Below are 21,275 nucleotides of genomic sequence, written 5' to 3'. Positions count from 1 at the left end.
AAAAACAGCCGTCTCAACACGCGATATTCAAAATTCCCGGGCACCTAAATTATCTGGTGCAATGACACCCCAGTAATGAAGGCTGACGACAATAGAGCACAGATAACCATGACGTCATTGCACTACACAATTTCGGCGCTGGAATTTTGAATATCGCGTACAGTACGACAGCAACTTCGTGACCTCTTTTGTTCGACAGAAAATTTATACGGGTTGGTGAACACGGGTTACGTAACACAATGTTGAAATTTTAGCCGGCAAACGCTTTTTATCAAAATAGCTCCAGAAATGGAAGAACGGGTCGTATATTGCCCCATTCATGTACCCTGACCACAGATAAGACATCAAACATTTGTGTAAAGCAACAAATAACGTGTAAAAGTTGAATTAAATGGAAAAAAAGAAGCTTGAACATGTCCAAAGTAGCTCGGAAAATGAGAAAAAATTGCATGTCACGAAAACAAAAATGTTCATATCATCAAGCAAGAAAAAGCGCCGGAATCAAAAATGGGTGTCATGTTATAGAATAACTTAAGTTAGCTTGCCTGAAAATTTCGTGAATTTTGGTTGGGGTATATTCTTAGTCGTATATTGAACATGTTGAAATGTTTATCTTTGTGCGTGACTACTGTCACGCCATATATTGTACGGCCGATGTTTTTCCTGCAAAGAAACTTTCATTGTCAATTGTCCATTGTTGGTTATTTAACTTGAAAATAATACTCCCAACGTTCAAACAATTTTAAAAGTCAGCATAAAGGTTTGTGTTACATTATTTGGATGGTGTTAATTCATTCCAGAAAATAGAATGCACGAGTGAGCCACTGATTGGGAATAACATTGCTATTATTGTCACCGAATTAATCATATCTCTGGTATGGCTTAGTGGTAAATACATGTATTTAGAAGTTCGATCTTGGTTCGAACCCCGCAAGCAACTCTCTTTGATTTTTGATTTGATTTTAACTCATATTTTTAAATCCTAGTTTTCATATTTTTATTAAAGCCATAATATACGATTTCGGGCAAATTTGAAGTTTTGTTATTCCAAAAATTATAACAATATTTATAATATTAGTAAATAACTGTCAGGAAGGTTTTCACGTTACATTTGAAGCAGAAGAATGAGAACATGCATAGAAGTAGAAGATAAAAATGAAAGAAAACACTTAATATCTTGACCGCTTTACTGTGGTGTTATATGGGGGATTAGTCTTAAAGACATCAAAGTTAGTTGCTCTATCTAGACAACGAACTTGGCTGATTCCAATTAGGTGTAATCCGAGGTGTAAGTTGGACATTGTGTAAAAATTACAAATATGCCAAAATATTAGGTTTGAAATTCGTGCATCTCATGATTTGATATGTATGCATAAAAGCTCATAAAATATGTTGCCGATAGGGGAGGGGTCTAGTCCAATTAAAAAATCGTGAAAAATCTGTGTTGACGTTCCTTTATTTGATAGGTTTATATATATTCTTGAACTTTTAAAAATTACTTAAGTTTGACATGCTTCATTTGATTATTTCATAATGAAAGCTACTGAACTTAAATGCATTTTTTTTAAAGATATGAACTCGAATGTAGGATTAGACTTAAACATGAACAAGAAATAAATCATGAAAAAAGTGGGCCTTCAAGCTGACATTCATTAGGCCTATATTATTAAAGACAAAAGGGAGAGGAAAAAGAAAAGAAAAACGAACTGAAAAATTCCACATCATCGATAAGATAACATGGGAATCGAACTCTCAACCTTCCGCATTGCACACCTTCGATCTGTCCACTAAGCCTTCGCAACTTGTTCGGGCGAAAGGTATTCTTTTGCTATCTTATTTCTCGTTCAACATGTTCAAGGATCTCACTCAACAACAATCTTTTCAAAACTGCTTGTACTTCAGTTAAATGAGATGATACTACCTTCTTTGACGACTACAATATTTTGTTACACAATAGAGTATTTTGCATTTATAAAATATATAACAATAGACGTTTTTAATTGCTATATTAATCAATATAACATGCATAATAGATAGCGCCGCCTGAGATCCATTTCGTGAAGTATCGTGACACTTGCAACGTGCGCTAAAGACACGAGACCTCAAAGAACGCAACTTTTCAACCTACGACTAGGTTGTTCCACCGCTCATTTTCGCTGAAAATTTAATACAAGCTCTGGTTAGTTAATGTTTATCATAACAGAAAAGCATTAAACCGGCGTTTCCTGAAAGCCGTAGATATAACCATTTTAGTGATCGTGACATGCATTTTCTCTCATTTTTTAGGCTACTTCGCGCACCAAAAGCATAAATTTTTTCCACAATAATTCAACATTTACACGTTATTCTTTGCCTTATACTCATGTTTCATATCTTATCTATGGGCTCAATATGGAAATGAAGGTAGAAACGACTCGTATATTCCATTTTTTTGATGTTTTCTGAAAAACCGTATTTGCAACCTGATTTTCAACATTGCGTTACGTAACAGCAGAGGTCACGCCGGTAAAAATTACCGGAAGTGAGCTAAGTTGCTGTCGTACTGGTATTTCATGCTTGATCATTATTTTTCTAACATAAGGCATAATGTTGTGATTGCCGGAGACTTCCTATAAGTTCTTGAGTTATAGGCATAAACGTCAAATGTCATATTTGACAAAACTATGCATTATGCTGAGGGTAGTCCCGTTTGCGTCTTGAAATATTGACCTTTGTCTGGTATGCTATTTTGACGGATTTCCATTTGCGCCATTTTGCCGACGGATTTCCGTCAGAAAACGTATTTTCATTGCGATCCAGACTAATACGAATATGTAAACTTACGTCCAACTAATAAACAAACAAACATAGGGCAGGACAGAAAAACAATTCATTCCTTTGTCAACTAAAGCTCTCCAGTGAAAACACGAAATGTATATCCAACGTTTGAACTTGACACAACTTCTAATATATACTGGCCATAATTATTTTCAATTAGTTTTGAAAAGGTTATTGAAATTTAAAAAGGTTCCATGGCAAATATTGCAACGCACTCAGTGGCATTAATATGAAAATCATTGATTATTGTTTTTGTTAACAGAGGCTCTGGTCTGAAAAAAATAACATAGTACATTAGTAGTACCATTGGCCGAATTAGTGAAAAACAGAGATAAGAGTGCAAACAAATTGAAAATAATACAATAAAATAAAAATATCCTTGAAGAGCCATTAGTCTAATTGAAATGGCCATTTCATGTTCACTAAAATGTACCTAAACCCCGTTTTACTTTCTAAAATTGCAATAACCTGGTTGAATTAGCCGATTCATAATCATATGCGTTAAGGGTAGACGAGGTATTGTTGGTCGAAGCAACCTAAAAATCGATTTTCATTATCTAGATCAATATATTATTGAAAAATTACAATTTGACGTTTTGCAAAAGTTAATTCTACAAATCGTATACTTTGCAAACTTGCTTAATTTATTGTTGTTAATGAGTTATGTACGTTTTACAAAAGTGTTGTTGTTTCAGCACTCTTTACAACGTAACTGAAGAACCGCATGACCTATAAAAGGATATTTTAAGTCTTCTACACGCTAGCTATGAATTGAGCAATGCAGTTTTTGCCAAAGCTCACTACCATTCGTAAGATGCTGTGAACTACCAAATCACAACAGTTTGAAATATTTAATAACCTTAAATAAATTATAATACGACGGATTGCCATAATAATTGAAATAAATCATGGTAGTCATGGTGATGAAATGGTGTTTTTTTTTCTCTCTTCATGGCTATTTTCCATGTTATCATGTTTACATTCCTTAAGAAAATTAATATAAAATTTCTATAGCAAATTAAAAAAAATTGCCTGCCTTGTGAAGTAACTCATGAAATGACATACAGACATTAATGTGTTATATTGATTTAGGTTTATTGACTAATCCCAAATGCACAGTCCTAATAAGGCGATAGAGTTGCAGCTAAGATGTTTTTCATTTTCCTGTAATTAAAGTCAGCGTTTTCCGGTGTAGTTTATAAGATTGTTTAAAATGCAAAATCTCGTAGCGTTACGAAAATAAATGGTGCCATTAGCAAAGACGGTGTCCTCAAAGTAAACATCGTGTCATTATTGTGTTCAGCAAATAACTGCACTATTTATCGTCGCTCGCTTTTTAAGTCCTCGCAGAAAGTCACTCAGCCAGCATGGCCAGTAGTGTAGTCAGAATTTCAGTGTGAGGAGGCAAAGCCAAATATTCGTGTCCAATTCATTCAAGTCATTTTCAGGACACTTTACCCTTTGTCATCCTCCATTTCATTGGGGGGGACGAAATGCACGTAAAAACTTCCTTTCTACGTTAACATTTTGTGAATACGATTAATAATTTTTTTTAATAATCAATTTGGTCAGAGACGCTCATGTATGTTTGATCTGGGAAAGTGCTTTCATTAGCGTTTCGTAATCATTCCATACGCATTTGACTTTAAAATGGAGCGTTTAAATTTTAGCCCTTTGATTAATCGAAGTGACAGAATGGTTAGGCAAGAAAAAGGAGATTGAGATTTGCCCAATTATAACAAAGAGCTTGCGATTTTCAAATGCCGTGATTGTACCCCGCCGATTTATTCAAAAATAGAAGCGAGGTCGCGTATTTTTTGCCAGTTTTGAAGATTTTCCACGTACAAAATTAACGTAGAGAATGCGTTGAAAATGCACAATATGTTTCTATTAAAAATATATTAAAGAGAGTCTAATAAATAAATATATAAATAAATAAATAAGTAAATAAATAAATAAATAAATAAATAAATAAATAAATAAATAAATAAATAAATAAATAAATAAATAAATTCCTCTGATATAGCTTGAAATCCGTTAATTGGCAGGAAAAATAATAATCAGGGCCGTAGCAAGGTTGAAAAAGGTGGGGCGGCCATCACAAAATGTGGGGCGGCCAAATTACAAATATATGCCTTAATTAAAATAGAGATATAAAAGAAACACATAACAAATTTCTCAAAACTGGGGTGGCCATGGCATCCCCGGCCGCCCCGCTTGCTACGGCCACATGTATTTTAGCAAATCACTTTTGTTTGCCCAGAGAAGCTGTATGCCTATAACGTTTTGGTTCAAGTCTAAAAGAGGGATACTCGGCTTAATGTTATTATATATTTGGCATTATCTCTCATTTTATTTGTTGCTCGATGTTTCAATTATTTTATGCTTTCTCGAGGATTCCTGACATTAAGAGAGTTTTGCAAAACACTTGTTCTCTTAAATACTTAAGTATATTATGCAAAAGTATACTAAATCATCGTCCAATTCACTTGGTCTAATATCATGGGGTAATTAGATCGAACAGTAGACCGAACTGACAATTTACGGTATCATATACTGTTTAATATGAAATTCTACGATAATAATGTTCCTTACTTGGAATTCTATCACCAGTTTACTGAAAAAACGTTTGCAATATACATGTCATTTATTTTACCGTTTATTTTACAGTATTTGTCGTTTTTTATACGAATGTCGATTTATACAGATACAAGGAACAAGCCCCATTAACAATATTAAGGCTATGTCTATTTGGGCGGAAACTTTAGGGTATTACCTTCGGGCTATAACTCTCTACCTACACAAACCAGAAGCAATAAAGACATGTATGAATATAATTGTTTTATTTATGGTCTATTTCTTTCTTTATAGGTCAGCAAAACATTCAATTACAATTACCATGTATTAATCTATTAAGTTATGTGAAGTAAACCTGAAGCTAAACAGGTCATAACATTATTTGAATTGTCATACATGCCACAGTTTTAGTCACAGATATATGTTGATAATTTACTAACCTTGTTAGCTTGTTATTTGTTCGACGGCTCTTCAACCTACAAACTTATACTATTTGTTGAAAATAATTACATCGTATAATTATAACAAATTAATAATGAAAATTGTCAGGAAATGAGGCACAATGAGGTTAGATTTGTTTTCACTTGGTACAACTGTACATGTATATCTCATTGACCATACGCTTCATATGGTCAGTGAAATTGGATTGGGTTGTATGAGCATGTCATGTTGTGACTACAAATTATGTATTGGGTGTTGAAACAACGGATGGGGGTAAAACGGACATCCGTACAAAATCAGCAAACAACAAACACATGTCATGCTCTTTATTATGCAAATAATCATTTTCCCTGCCAATTTCCATTCTCCTTTGTTGATACATGTCATGATATAGGACAGAAAATCAACACTTAAAATCGACACTTTTCCCGATTTTCAACACTTTTAATATTACATACTACATTCACAAATTAGAATGAGCTTTTTCAAAATCGACACTTTTCCATATTTTCAACACTTTTGAACTGCTTCACATATTACATTTGTCATATCAAATTCGACACTTTTCCCGAAATTGTGGGATAGGCTTTTACGACGGGAATTCATAACAATTAGTGGGTTTTTTTTTTTAGCGCGTTCGCCGTCGGACAAGTTTAGAACTGTCAAGCTTTCGTCAGGACTTCTTCAGGACAAAGTACCTAAGAATGAGACATGTAGACCGCCCCTTGTCTACTGATGACTCTGAAAAGAGCCGTTTGCTGAAGAGTGCCCCTTGTCAACAGAAACTAGCAGATCTCGCCTATCTGCTGATTTGTAAGTTTTGGTGGCTCTGAAAAGAGCCGTTTGCTGAAGACTGCCCCTTGTCTACAGAAACAAGCAGATCTCGCCTATCTGCTGAATTAGTAAGAGCCGTTTGCTGAAGACTGCCCTTGTCTACAGAAACAAGCAGATCTCGCCTATCTGCTGAATTAGTAAGTTTTGGTGGCTCTGAAAAGAGCCGTTTGCTGAAGACTGCCCCTTGTCTACAGAAACAAGCAGATCTCGCCTATCTGCTGAATTAGTAAGTTTTGGTGGCTCTGAAAAGAGCCGTTTGCTGAAGACTGCCCCTTGTCAACAGAAACAAGCAGATCTCGCCTATCTGCTGATTTTGTAAGTTTCGGTGGCTCTGAAAAGAGCCGTTCACTGAAGACTGCCCCTTGTCAACAGAAAACAAGCAGACCTCGCCTATCTGCTAAATTAAAGGTTTGAGGAAGAGCTGTTCAATGAAGACTGCCCCTTGTCAACAGAGAACATGTAGACTGCATATACTGTAATAGAAGTATACGGCTTACCAGGAACCGTTTGGCCACTCATGGACCGATTGATTGATTGTATCTATGATTGTATGCACGATGAGCGTTTATATCACTTAATTGCGGACGTGGTACAGATTAGCGGCTCTGTGATTGGTTGTTTGAAAATAGAGAGCGCCACATACGATGTGATAAGATTAGCGGCTCTGTGACATACGACTGATGTCTTTGCCGTCATTTCTATTGATAGTAGAAGTTTCATTAACTCTGATTTCCAACGCTTCACGGGTCAACCTCATCCCCAAGTGAGAAACTTGTGCCAGTTTTGTTGTTTCGTCCCACATTCGTAATATTAAAATCGACACTTTTCCCGATTTTCAACACTTTTAATATTACATACTACATTCACAAATTAGAATGAGCTTTTTCAAAATCGACACTTTTCCATGTTTTCAACACTTTTGAACTGCTTCACATATTACATTTGTCATATCAAATTCGACACTTTTCCCGATTTTCAACACTTTTACTATTCCATATCGCATTCCCAAATTAGAAGTAGCTTTTTCAAAATCGACACTTTTCCATGTTTTCAACACTTTTGAACTGCTTCACATATTACATTTGTCATTTCAAATTCGACACTTGTTTAACCACTTTTAACACGAAATGCCTCCAACCTTTTAATTAAGCACAAATTCTCAAAAAACAAATGGATCTCAAATTATCTACATTCTTATGGTGGGTGGACGGGTTTGCATTGCATTTTAAACCTATGTTTAAACACTATTCTTAGACAGAGCCATTTAATACGATCTTTTGCATCAGATTTCACTACTCAGTTGTTGGTGGAGACATTGACGCGTTTTTCCTTTTTCAACTTCTTGTCCTGCGTGAAAATCTCAAATGTCATGATACCATTATTCAAATTGCCACACATACAGTTTTAGTCACAGATCTGATAACAAAACCGGACATTCTGTAAAACAGAAAATCTCAAATGTACCCTATTATAATGAAAATCTTCATATGGCTAAATATCAATTGCATGCCATTTGGCCGAAAAACCACATTGCATACTAATCACAAGGTCTAATATCATTGGGTAATTTTAGACGGAACTCTATTAGACCAAACGTACAATTTACCAATTAGACGGTATAATATGGGCTAAACTTCTACGGTAACATATCCCCCTGGACATATCCTTTATTTTGGGTACGAGTATGTTTACTGAAAAACGTTTGCACTTATTTTACCGTTATACAGTGCAGATGTACAAGGAACAAGACCCATTAACTGTTAACAATTAGGCGGAGAAGTCGTGTACACCATGCTTTGTTTTCCGTTTGGGTGAAAACTTTAGGCTATACCTTCATTTTAATAGTTGTTTCAGAAAATTAAATACATGATGATCGTAATTGAATGTTTTGCTGACCTATAAAGAAATAATTAGGTTAAGGGGACAAAGAGACCATTAATAAGAACTGTTAGATTCATACATATCTTTCTTACTTCTGGTTTGTGTAGATAGAGAGTAGCTGGAATGGAATGGTCTAATATTCTTTCCGTCCTTACTTTTTGTGAAGTAAAATCTAAAGAGGTCATGATACCATTATTCAAATTGCCATCACACATACAGTTTTAGTCACAGATCTGATAACAAAACCGGACATTCTGTAAAACATCTTATTGTCACAAAGTAATTTTCTGTATATTAAATCCATAAATCAATGGACAAAACCGGATATTTTTATCGGTTAAGTAATTCCCATTTCAGTATGATTTGACCCGGTATTTAGATGACCGTTAAAATTCGGCTGACAAGAAATTTGAGTATGTCCGAAATGTTTCTTCGATCAAGTCTTTTTTTGTGAATCTTAATTTTGTACCACCCAATAATCAACCACAACAAAATGCATTATAGTAGGGATGACCATCATAATTTCATGTTGCCCCTTTTGCTACAAAAGATTGTTTTCTGGAAAGAACTCATCAACAGAAGTATTTTGGTGGTTAAATGGTCAAAATCGGTAAAAAACTTTTCGAATTATGAATTTTCAAAGTTTCCCATTCTGACCGGTCATTGGAACGAAATAAATTGACAAAGTCTAAATATAGCAATGTGAGCAAAATTGGTATAAGCATATATTTACCTTTTATATTTCTTTATTTTAATATATATGCAAACATGAAACAAGCATATTGTGAAAGTATAAAGGGGGTTTCTTATGAAATGGCACTTTACTAGTCAATAGCATTAAGTATTTCTTCAAACCGAGGCACTGAAATCCTGCTTTTAGAAAACATTTGCCAAAAATCCTCCATAATGGCCAAAGTGGCACAAAATCAAAAGTCCAGGTGAACTTTTTTTCCACAACAATATACACTACACATAAGAAAAATACTAATGTACTACAAGGGATTTTCAACATAGGAATCCAAACAATCAAGTACCAACATGCACAGCTTTGTCCTGATATCACTTCTGGGGTTTTAACAAAATGTTTAACCTCTATTGTGATTGGCAGCAGCATAAGGTATCTCTTTGATAGCTGATAATGCCCAGCCATTCAGCAAGTGGCTAATAACAGACCTCGATAGGCTTGAATGAATACTGTCATGTGCTACAAAACCATCACACTCCAGGGCCTGGTCACTTTATATGCTACAGGGAGCACAGTACTTTAACAATGGAGTGAAAGACTCATTACTGATTAGGCGCGTATTTTAAAAGTACAGCTCCTGTGCGTGTATAGCAGCAAGTCAGTGCAGATGGTATAAATATAAGAAAATGTTTAGGGTTGAGATCAGGTGAATAATACAACAAATGATCATAAAACTCCACATTTATGTTCAGAAAGGTGTCTATTTAACATGATTCGAAAGGTGTTTGGAAATTCCAAAGGGAAGCTGGTGATTTAATTTTTAACTCGAGATCTACTTGTCCGTTTTTTTTCTTTTTACAGAGGGTATGATATGATAGAGGTAATAACAACAACTCTGCCAAATTACAGCTCAGTAGGTCAAGGTGTTCACCTGATCTTATTCATCTGAATATTTTGTGCCATTCTGAGCAGTGCTGCACTGGGCCACTGGCAATTAAGCGCACTGTGGCGATGGACCAATTTTGACTCACACTTACAGAAAAACCAAATAAGTTATGATGCTGTAATTTGCAGGATAGTTACAAAACATAATTGGCATTAACATCTCCAATTTTTACAGAAAAATCATGAAAAATAAAAGAATGAGCTTAATTTAGAAATGTCTGTGCAAGCAGTGCACAGTTGAGCTCCCTGCATGTCTATGGGAGTGTTCTAATCAAGTTGATGGTTCATTGGTCATCCCTAATTATAGCTAACAAAACCATCGATTGCGGGACTTCTCATAAGATTTGTTAAATTGCTTTAGCATTAGCAAAAGAAATAAGCGATTTTAAACAAATGTAAAATTCGCATTGGTTTTTATTTTCAACATGCTGTGTATATTATAGTAACTTTTTATCCATTGATTTTGTTACATTTATCCATTTGCTATTAATACCATATTTTTTATTACTTGCAATATTTTCCTTTCATTCTTTCAACCTTTCTCTTCAATCGTTATTTTTATGTTCATCTTCATGTTATTAATTTCTTTTCTTTCATTTTATTCACGTATTCGCTATTTAATGTTATTTTCTTATTACGCTTCGTATTTTCCTTGTATACCATTTTATCCTCATCTTTGTTTATCTTCTTGTTCTCCACTATAGTTCAAAATTTAATATTGTATAAGATAGTTATTAGCTAAGAACAAAGATGGCGTATCCGCCGTAGAAGTGACGTAATAACCGGATTAATTACCATAGCAATAGATGAATACAATTTTTGAATAGATCGCCCTGCACTACAAGCTGATTGCACGAATCACCTGTGAATGTCAGCAAACATAGAATGAATACAATATCGCTCTTTTCAAAGATACTAATCTTACAGGTGCAAGTGATCCGCCTTTCTTTGACATCTATGGTTCAATGGGCTCAATTCATAGGTACCGCGTGAATGTTGTAGTGCTGGGCGATATATTCAAAATTGTATTCATCTATTGCTATGGTAGTTAATCCGATTAATTACGTCACTTCTATGGCGAATTAAAAACGGCCCCTGCAGAAGTGAGGAATGCTGGGAGGAATATTTCAGCAAACACTCAGTGATCAGTGCCCATAGGATGGACATGATTATTCTCCACCATGTCCACAGACCCTGCAGTTAGTAAAGTTGGATATTATTTTGACTAAAATACATGTTAATCTTATGAGATGGTCTTCTCTCATTTACATCACTTGGAATCCATTATTGTAGGTAACTTTGCCATTTAGATATAAATCAATTCAATAACAAACCTGTTCCTTAGTGTGCAACACTTTTAAAATATTTTGTCGAAAGAGCGAGAGCTAAGCTATACTGTTTTGTTAAAAGAAAGGTCAACTTAAGGGTAGATGAGGTATTGTTGGTCGAAGCAACCTAAAAATTGATTTTCATTATCTAGATCAATATATTATTGAAAAACAACACCTTGATGTTTTGCAAAAGTTCATTCTACAAATCGTATACTTTGCAAACTTGCTTAATTTATTGTTGTAAATGAGTTATGTACGTTTTACAAAAGTGTTGTTGTTTCAGCCCTCTTTACAACGTAACTAAAGAACCGCAGCACCTATAAAAGTATATCTGAGATATTTTCATTCTTCTACACACTCGCTATGAATTAAGCAATGCACTTTTTGCCAAAGCTCACTACCATTCGTAAGATGCTGTGAACTACCAAATCACAACAGTTTAAAATAATTAATAACCTTAAGAGTACTAAATGAAACAAAATGATAAGATCTTTGGTTTATCACTTTTTTTGTACTCTAGAGACCAATGCTGATGAAACGCAATATTGTCTTTTTTCATCAAGCAAATGGATCTAAAATTTAATATCTACTTTCGTACGATGCATTTATGCAATGGGTGCATGGACGTATTTTATCACAATTAATGCAAACTGTAAATATCATACACAATTAAACGAAGTGTGTGTGTGTCATTTTGCACGCTATTCTGAAACAGTGATATTCAATACGATCTTTAGCATCAGATTTCAATACTCAATTGTTGCTGAAGACATTGACGCGTTTTATCTATTCCGTTTTCAACTTCTTGTACGGCGTGAAAATATCAAGTGTACCCCTATTAATTTCTGTTCGTTCGTTGTATCACAACTTAGGCAATCAATCGTCATTGGAAAGAATTTACCTTCAACAAATCAAAACGAGTCCGCCGGCTGATCTGACTCTCAGCTCGACCAAAGAGGATTCCACACCTTCTTGTTTCAAATAGATAAACATGTCAATCAAATCACAGACCCTTTTTCTGTGATCAAATGTGGGAAAGTATAACAAGAAATCAGAAATCGTGACACTCAAGGTATTGTTACAAAAAACATAAAAAGGCCAATTGATTGCTTTTTAACTTATTTGAGAGATTGTTCCTTGAAGATCCTTTGCAATGGTCCCACAGCAGAGCGATTTCTAAAAAAAAAAAAAAGAATTTTGGCGCAATACGTATAAGAACACGAAGGAGAAAAAATTCGAAGAAGAAGAAAGTTCTAGTACACCAGTCTATTGACCATTATTATAAGCGAGGCCCTTTAATGTTAGTGATATTTACGTTCACACAAGTGCATTCGGATAAGGAATGTCAATGACAGAGGCGGATATCTGGGAAGTGCCTGTCACTTTCAGCAAAATATCACAGGACCCTTCCAGAGAGGCAGATTAGGTTCTACTCCGGCCATTTTCTATGAATGGCCAAGTGGTCCAAAAAACGTGTAAGACAAACGTGTAAGGTTACACGTGTAAGATTGCATCTTATACGCGTAAGAATGCATCTTATACGTGTAAGATTGCATCTTACACGTGTAAGAATGAAGCGGGATTCTTAAGTTGACGAATCACAGAGTAAGAAATCACAAACAACCAATCAGCTTACGCGTTGCAATCTTCGACCAATAATGTGTAAAGACGTTTTTAGATTTGTAACACCCACGACTTCTTATACGTGTAAGATTTTGAATTTAGTGATGGACGATATGCGATATTATTAGCGGCGTACCAAGGATAAGTATAGAGCTCGTCACCAACATCGTAAAGGGAGCACACCACTAAATCAATGCGCCATTTGTGCAACCCTACTGAGTTCCGGTAAAATTCAGAAAGTTTTTGAGGTATTATGGGCTACTCTTTGGACTAATAATCAGAAAGAGTAGCGAATTGTAGCTTAAATGAAAGTGTAAAGCCTGTGCATGAATTTGAATCACTAAAAAAGTCGCATTTTTATAATTATCGAGAAAATAGGTCCGCGTATTAAAAAATGGGCAGAAACGGGTTTACAGTCATGAGAGCATGTCAAAAACAGTGAGGGCGCTGTTTAGCGGCTCCTACCGGGAAAACGAGGTGGAAGACTACCCATACATTGAAACATATGTTAAACTTTCATCGATTTGCAATCGACTGGTTATCATTAAAATTCTCAGAAAGCGCCGAAAAGGCCTCAAAACGAATAAATAAAACTGGTGTTTTTACACGTATTTCAATGGGACGATTATTTAGTGGTGTGCGCCCTAAATAAGGCATTTTCTAAATTTGTATGAGTGCTAAAATGTCCTTTATTGTATGCCGAAACTGTCAGGAATTATTCCGATTGTTGGACCGTCATGGTCACAGCCCGATTTATCTCACTTTCTGGTTATTTTTTTCTTAGTTATCTGGAGTCAATTTGTACTCAATATAAATTAATTTCAAGAGGTTAAAGTAACTTAAAATGATCACGTTTGCGAAATCTACCGTGGTACATATCGATATACTGGCTGAGATTATTCGACGCTCGTCGTATGTATTCGTCAAACTGGAATCCCTTCCATCCCTAATAGGCAATTCTTACGCGTGTAAGAAATGCTATGGCGAGATTTCATTGGTCAAAGATGAATACGTGTAAGATGATTGGTTGTTTGGGGTTTAAATATAGATTCTTTATAATATGATTCGTCAATTTAAGCAACCCGCTAGATTCTAAGACGTATAAGATACGATCTTACACGCATAAGATGCAATCTTACACGTGTAAGGTTACACGTATAATCTTACACGTTTTTTGGTCCACTTGGCCATTCATAATTTTCCGAGGATTCCACGGGAGACATTTTCCAAGAAATAAATCTGAGGAAAAAAAGGAGAAAGAGGAACAATGTACTGGAAGCTTAACAATCAGTTGAGTGAAGTGAATTGGAAGATCTAGAGAGAAATGCATGGAAGATCTGATATATTGTATGCTAAAGAATTAAGAAATCTGACAAGTTGAGCGAAGGGTATTATAGCAGCCAGTGCAGTTTAATCAAAAACCAATGGGAACAGTTGTTGATGGAACCGGGGAGGATTAAAGAAAGAGGAAATGGGTGAACATAGAAGAATTTATCAGGACAGTTGACTATGACAGCCTAAGGCTCAGATATCCTACATAGAGATATAACATCGGCACAATTGAGTCTTTGAAAAAGAAGGAAGCAGAGGGCAGATGGTATACCAGTATATGATAAAGAACATTCGGGATACTGAGGATGTATACATCAGGCCGGCCTGCCAAGGCGACTTCATTAACGTTGACTTTTCTTGCTCGAGGTCCTCGAACAAATATCATCAGGGTTAAGCCACTTGCTATCAATGTCCGACATGTGTAATCGCATGTAACTTTTCGATGGGATAGGGATATGCGGATTTTGTCGCTTGGATGAATCAGTATACTCTATGGCACTATCAGTCAGTATTTAGCAATCCCCGGCCCGAGAAAGCGTAAATTTTTTGAAACATCAAGCAACAAATAAAATAAAAGAGAACGCCAATTTTTATAATAACATATTAAGCCGATTACCCTTTGTTGACTTGAATAAGCAAGCCACTTTTAAATGGCCTTGATGAATGGTTATCCAACAGGTCGCAGCTTCGTTTGTTTGTTTGATTAGTAGTGTTTGCTTGAAAATAACCCTGGATAACTCAAGAAAGCCTCCAAAGGGCTGCTTACTTGTACTCGTACAACTAAACACACCCAAAAAGTAATTACCCCCTTATTATCAGACAATAACTCGGAATCTATGAATCAAAATACAAAAAGATGCAGAAACAAAAGTTGCTCTAATATCCAGTCAGTATACCATTTAATGTTCAATGTTTTGGCATCTTTTTCATTCTAGGGATCACCATGACCATTAAGAAAAATGTGGCATCAAAATTTGCAGAACACAACTTTATCATGACTACATCAATAGAAAAAAGCTTCTCTAAAAACTAGGCTATGTCATAATGGAAATTTCTGCACAGGCCTAGATCCTTTCTATCTCTAATTTCGCTAACGGCACTTAATTTGGTAATCACATTTTTCTATTGTGTGTTTCGCCCGTCATCAATAGAAATTATTGCACCTATATCTGCAGGGCACGTTTAAATAACATTTGTTAGAAGGCAGACCGATTTTCAGCATCTTCAGGCAATGTGTGATAACATTGTCATCATTTATATATTGGATTTCAAAAGCTTTTACCAACATGCTAAAACGAATTCAGACGATGGTCTTTTGTATTCTCCATTAATTTACAATGATAAGCACATTATAATCTGCTTCTCGCGCATTCTCGTTTCTGCAGTTGTAAATGTTTCTTTGATTGAGTGTCTATTGTCTATTTTCTATAATCTTTTGGTGGATACTTGCTCATCAAAAAGTAGTCCCTAAAATAAATATCGTTTTCATTTTCAATCTGACTTTATTAAATCAGAATATACAGTGTAGTCTACTTTGTTCGGCTTACTGGCGACGCCTCGTATTGGTAACACCGTGGATTCAGATAGAATTAGTGGCACGCACGCAGTTGGGCGCAGCACTATGTGAATTTACGCGAGCGTAAGTTGGGACTTAAAGGGCGAACGTAGTTTTTCACCAATTATAAATTGCAGAAAGTAAAGATCTGGTTTATAGTGGGGGTGCGCACGAAGCGCACTCTCGAAGCGGGTGGCCAGTCACGCAGCGGCGAGTAATACTCTCTCATATTTGCCAGGGATGATCTTCACATTATGGTGAAAGATTCAAGGTAAAAAATATTGCTTCAGAGAAAAAAATCTGTAACATTTTCTGAAGTCACTCACAAAAATGGTTGATATATTTGAAAAATATCAATTAATTTTGACATTTGACCCTTTACCTTATAACTTAGGCACAACATCGTTTTTGATCCTATAGCGCTATCGGCAGCCGAATTAGGTACCGATGGCACTTTTTATCGTACCCTAACCATTTATACAGTGCATTTGTTTTTTTATTTAAATGAAAAACAATAACACTGTGTAACTGTTAATTATTATGCTTGATACAATTTATTACATCTCCAGGAAGTGATGTTAAGAGTCACCGATAGCTCTATAGGACCAAATTCGATGCGGTGCCTTAGTTTAACCTATATCCGGTGAAGAATTCTTAAAAGAATTCTTCACCGGATATAGGTTAAACTATACTTTTTCTGCGTCCTTATAACAAGTGGTATGGATTTTAACATACCAATAATAAGATTTTATTTAATATCCCAGCAAACACAAAAACGTTTTAAAAAGGTTTTAAATACGTTATATTTTGGCTTTTGGTTTAGGTAAAAACGTTTTGATAACATTAAAATGTCGGGTTATATAAAGGTCATGATAACGTTTTAAAACGTTTTGTATGAAAACACACTACAACAATATTTTTAAATGTTTTCAAAAATGTTATTGTAAACTATTTTTGCAAACATTTTTGCCAAATATTGTGTCAATACTTAAATAACATTATGTTAAAATATTTGAACCCAGCAAACACAGCAATGTTCTTAAAATGTCTTTTTAATAACATTTAAATGTCGGGTTATATAAAGGTCATGAAAACGTTTTTAAAACGTTATTGAAAATATTTTGGGCAAACACTTTTCGCAAAATATTTTTTCAACCTCAAAATAACATTCTGTTTAAAATGTTTTGTATCAAGTTTTCAAGAATGTTTTTGGAATGTTATTAAAACGTTTTATACCCTTTATATAACCCGACATTTAAACGTTTTCTGTAAAACATTTTTGTTTGCTGAGCAGTAGATTATTAAAAAATGTTTTTTTAAGGTTATAAAAACGTTTTATACTCTTAATATACCCTTTATATAACCCGACATTTAAACGTTTTCTGACAACCTTTTATAACCTTTTGTGAATGATGTCGAAAACGTTTTGTGTTTGCTGGGATATATGTTTCTGTGTGAACTTTTGGGCATGTGAAATGGATTCTGTTGCAGTTAGTGGTGGGTCATTATTAAATAACCTTTCTAGATATATCGACGAAATATGAAGAAAACTACGTAGGTTACGTCAGTTTTGTGATCACTTCCCCTATTGAATTGTCACGGTATAATTACCAGTGGCGTAACCAGTGGGGTGGCCGGGGGGGCAAGCTGCCCCCCCCGGACACAAAAAAACTGGGAAGAAGAGCAACAAATTGGGAAGGGGAAAAGGGGGGAAGAAGAGAAAAAGAGGGAAGAAAGAAAAAGGGAAAACAAGAGAAAAAAGAGGGAAGAAAAAAGGAAGGGAGAAGAGAAAGGGGAAGGGGAAGAGAAAGGGAAAGAAAGAGGAAGAAGATCTATAGGGTCCTACTACTTTCATTGTGAAATTTGTTCTCTGAAACACTGATTTTTTAGCTTCTAAAATGCCAAAAACCAGGAGTTTCAGGGGGCTCTGCCCCCTGAAGCCCCCGCCGGGGCTTTGCCCCTGGACCCCACCAGTTTAATGCTTCGCGGCAAGCCGCTCGCACATAAATACTACGATTTTTTTCCCAGAAATTGGGAAATTTTACAATCTTGCCCCCCGGAAGGTCAGGTCTGGTTACGCCCCTGATAATTACTAATACCCGGGCATGAATAATTATTTTAAAAAAACCAGACAGGCAAACACAGTGTCTATCCTCACTTCCTGGTAGGTAACATTGTAAAACTGTAAAAATAATGTGTGTGGAATAGCGTGTGATTGACGGGTGTCTCATTGTCCCTTGACATCTGCAGTGGCGCATCATTTTTGCACATGAGTATTTTGGTGTATACCTGTGATTTAAGAAAACATAAATAATAATGGCTCGCGGACCCCCTTTTTACGGCCCCTGAGGTCTCTTTTCTTTGCTTTTATGGACCCATGAAGATATGCGTTCTTTATTTTTTACAGGCCCCTAGGACCCCCGGCCCGGGGGTAACGCATCCCTTAACCCCCTTGTCGGCGGCACTGCTTTCAAGTTGACTACTTCTTGGACAACCAATATCATAGTTTAATGCGTATTTTATTGATGTTTTAAAAATGTGTTGAAGCAATGCCATGAAAAAAAAGAAAACTTTTCATGATCGTTCTGTTTTTATTTTGATAATACACTATAGTAAATATTAAAAAATATTTGTTCAGTGTATGCAGAAAACGGTAAATTTTTGTTTGTAACATAAATTTGGTTATGATCAGCATAAAAATCAAGGGGTGTATTTGTCAATCCCTTCTGAATATCAGAAAAAAATAAAATCCATGGTGATCAAATACAAGACACACATTTAGCACTTATGGCTGATGTTTAAAACGTTTGGAACGTGCTTTGTGTGTTAATTTCAGAATCCTCTTTTCACATGATTCAGGCGTGCAGTAGAACATGGGAAGATGTAGCTATCTCATACCTCTTTCTCTATACTCTATCTCTTCCTCCTCTCCTCTCTCGCTATCCCCGTCTCTTATTCTCTTCATTCTCTCCCTCTCTCGTCCCACGATGTCTCTCATTATTCTGGTAATTGTAATTTCCAGGTGACTTCACATGAATTGTTCTAATTACTTAATAATTGAAATACAGTGTAATTTAAATTGAATTGACTGCCTAAAAGTAGTTCTACCATGACGTGATGATGACACAGACACATCATGTTTGATGTCCATTACTCTTGTTATGTAATATACTCTATGTCAGTTGTTAAATAATGCAATTTACTCGGAACATAATGCTAAGGTAATTACTCCTATTTAATTGGCCAGGGTAGATACGGAATGAGCAATTAATGTTTGCCGCCTTTCTCTCATGAAATGTACTCCACTTCCGAACATCTATATCACCCGCGCATGATTAAAGAGTAACCTGATTGACCATGTTGACAGCCTCATCGCCCACTTTACCCCATCATGATGCAGTTATGTCTAAAGTAGAATTCACCAAGACCTTTGCAGGACTTAGACCCCATTAAAAGCTATTAAACCAAAATAACACTCATTGAAAACAGCTCAACTATGTTAAATCAGATCTTCTCTGGTTAAATCCACACAACACATGTTTCGGTTTTACCTGTGCGATATTGCAATGAGCTGGTATTATATAGTCTCAGTTGGGTGAACGATTATAAAGCAAACGGAAGGTAACAATACTGTGTAGGCCTTTGTTTCCCAAATGAGACAATAGTCTGCATACTGTTAACCAGCATTCTTGAAAATGAGAAACATAATGGTTGTATACTTAACACGGTTTGGAAATAATTTCTTTATTTTTTTTGGTGTTATCTGTCATTTACATATCAGGGCGGTACGGCCATTTGCAGATGCCCAACCTACTCAGTTTGAGCCTACTCAGTTTGGGCCTTAGCCTACATGTAATGTATTCATTATTCTTGATTGACATCAAGTACAAAAAATATCCGTCAAGTGGTTAAGCTTTAATGCCCTTCGCAAGAGAGCGGTACACAAGTGAGTGACAGTCAGTAAAAGATGCATCAAAGTGCGAATATTTCCAAACACCTAAATTAGCTAAAAGTTTAGGACATGTTACAAAACTATATTTTCTAGAATTTCAGAGAGTACTTTAAATATTGGCCGGTTATTTTTCACACAATGACGTTAACTAGGCAATGCCCTATACCTATAACATACACTGTTTGTAGAGGTCACGCGTCAATGGTGAGAGTACTGTGTATTGTGTATAGGAAAATGAACAGTAACTGCAGTATGTCAAAATGCAGATTTTGGTATCAGGTGAAAGCTCATATTTTCCTCATTAACATATTGAAATTAGGCGTTCCAAATGAGTATATTTCAGAAGAAAATCATCAAAAAACGGTCAAATTAGTCTCAACTGTGTTCGGAAGTACACCGAGTTGGAACTTCTAATTTCAATATGGTACTGAGAAAAAAAAAGGGTCTTTCACTTGAAATCAATATTATTACATGATCATGATAATTATCATTAATATTATATTATCATATTAATAAGGAAACACTGTAGACTACCAATACCACGCTGTATAAATATGAGTAATTCCATAAGGAATTAGTCACATTTACATCTTCTTTTTGCATGAGTGCTTGAACTTCAAAGGGATCGACATTTTATTTTATACATATTTTTTTTTCCAATTCTTTAAGTATAGTGAATCCAGCACCTTTTGGCGACAGAATAAGTTTATGGTACAAATGCCTATGCGAAGAACATAAATTTAGGTTGAATTATTTCAGATGGTAAGATAAATTCATTTTCTTTTAAATTAGTTATGTTTGTTATTAAGTATTATTTATCAAAATAATATTCATATTATGTTTGTACATTGTTTGCAGTTATTGTAATATGTGCCGATGGAGAACACGTGCGATCTACGATGCTACATGCCTACGACTTGGGATTCATTGACAAGGGAGACTACGCATTTCTCAGTGTCAAGTTATTTGACAGCTTAGTACTATTTGGAAATGACGCTTGGAAAAAGGTTGGTTGGCTTTTCGTAGTGCAGGCAATTATAGCAATCGTTAAAATAAATCAGTGTTAAAGTACACTGCACTGCTAAGAATATCTGACTCTAACGATCTTTACGAAGAAGTTTTAATTTTGTCCAGTAATTATGTAGAAGAGAGAAAAAAGACTTTATCATCAAAATCTTTTCAAAGTATCCTTTTGCAATTCGCTGAAACTGTAGGCCTACATTGATTGAGAAAGAAATGTTATCTTGTCTAGTAATTTAAGGCGAGAGGAATTTATTGTCCAAATGAAAAGCCAAAAATACC

At 35.3% G+C, this 21,275-nt stretch overlaps 1 protein-coding gene across 1 annotated transcript in view; it reads left to right on the top strand.

The window, feature by feature from the left end:
• The window catches only part of LOC140150566 (atrial natriuretic peptide receptor 1-like), a 49,337-nt gene that overhangs the window by 10,354 nt on the left and 17,708 nt on the right, over positions 1 to 21,275 (top strand). Inside the window, exon 2 of the mRNA XM_072172604.1 lies at positions 20,832 to 20,980. Coding sequence (XP_072028705.1) covers positions 20,832 to 20,980 — 149 coding nt within the window. The remainder of the gene's footprint in view (positions 1 to 20,831; positions 20,981 to 21,275) is intronic.

The sequence above is a fragment of the Amphiura filiformis genome, chromosome 1 (genome assembly GCF_039555335.1).
Source record: "Amphiura filiformis chromosome 1, Afil_fr2py, whole genome shotgun sequence".
NCBI classification, from domain to species: Eukaryota; Metazoa; Echinodermata; class Ophiuroidea; order Amphilepidida; family Amphiuridae; genus Amphiura; species Amphiura filiformis.
The sequence above is the reverse complement of the archived record's forward strand: the minus strand, read 5'-3'. Positions and strand labels throughout refer to the sequence as shown.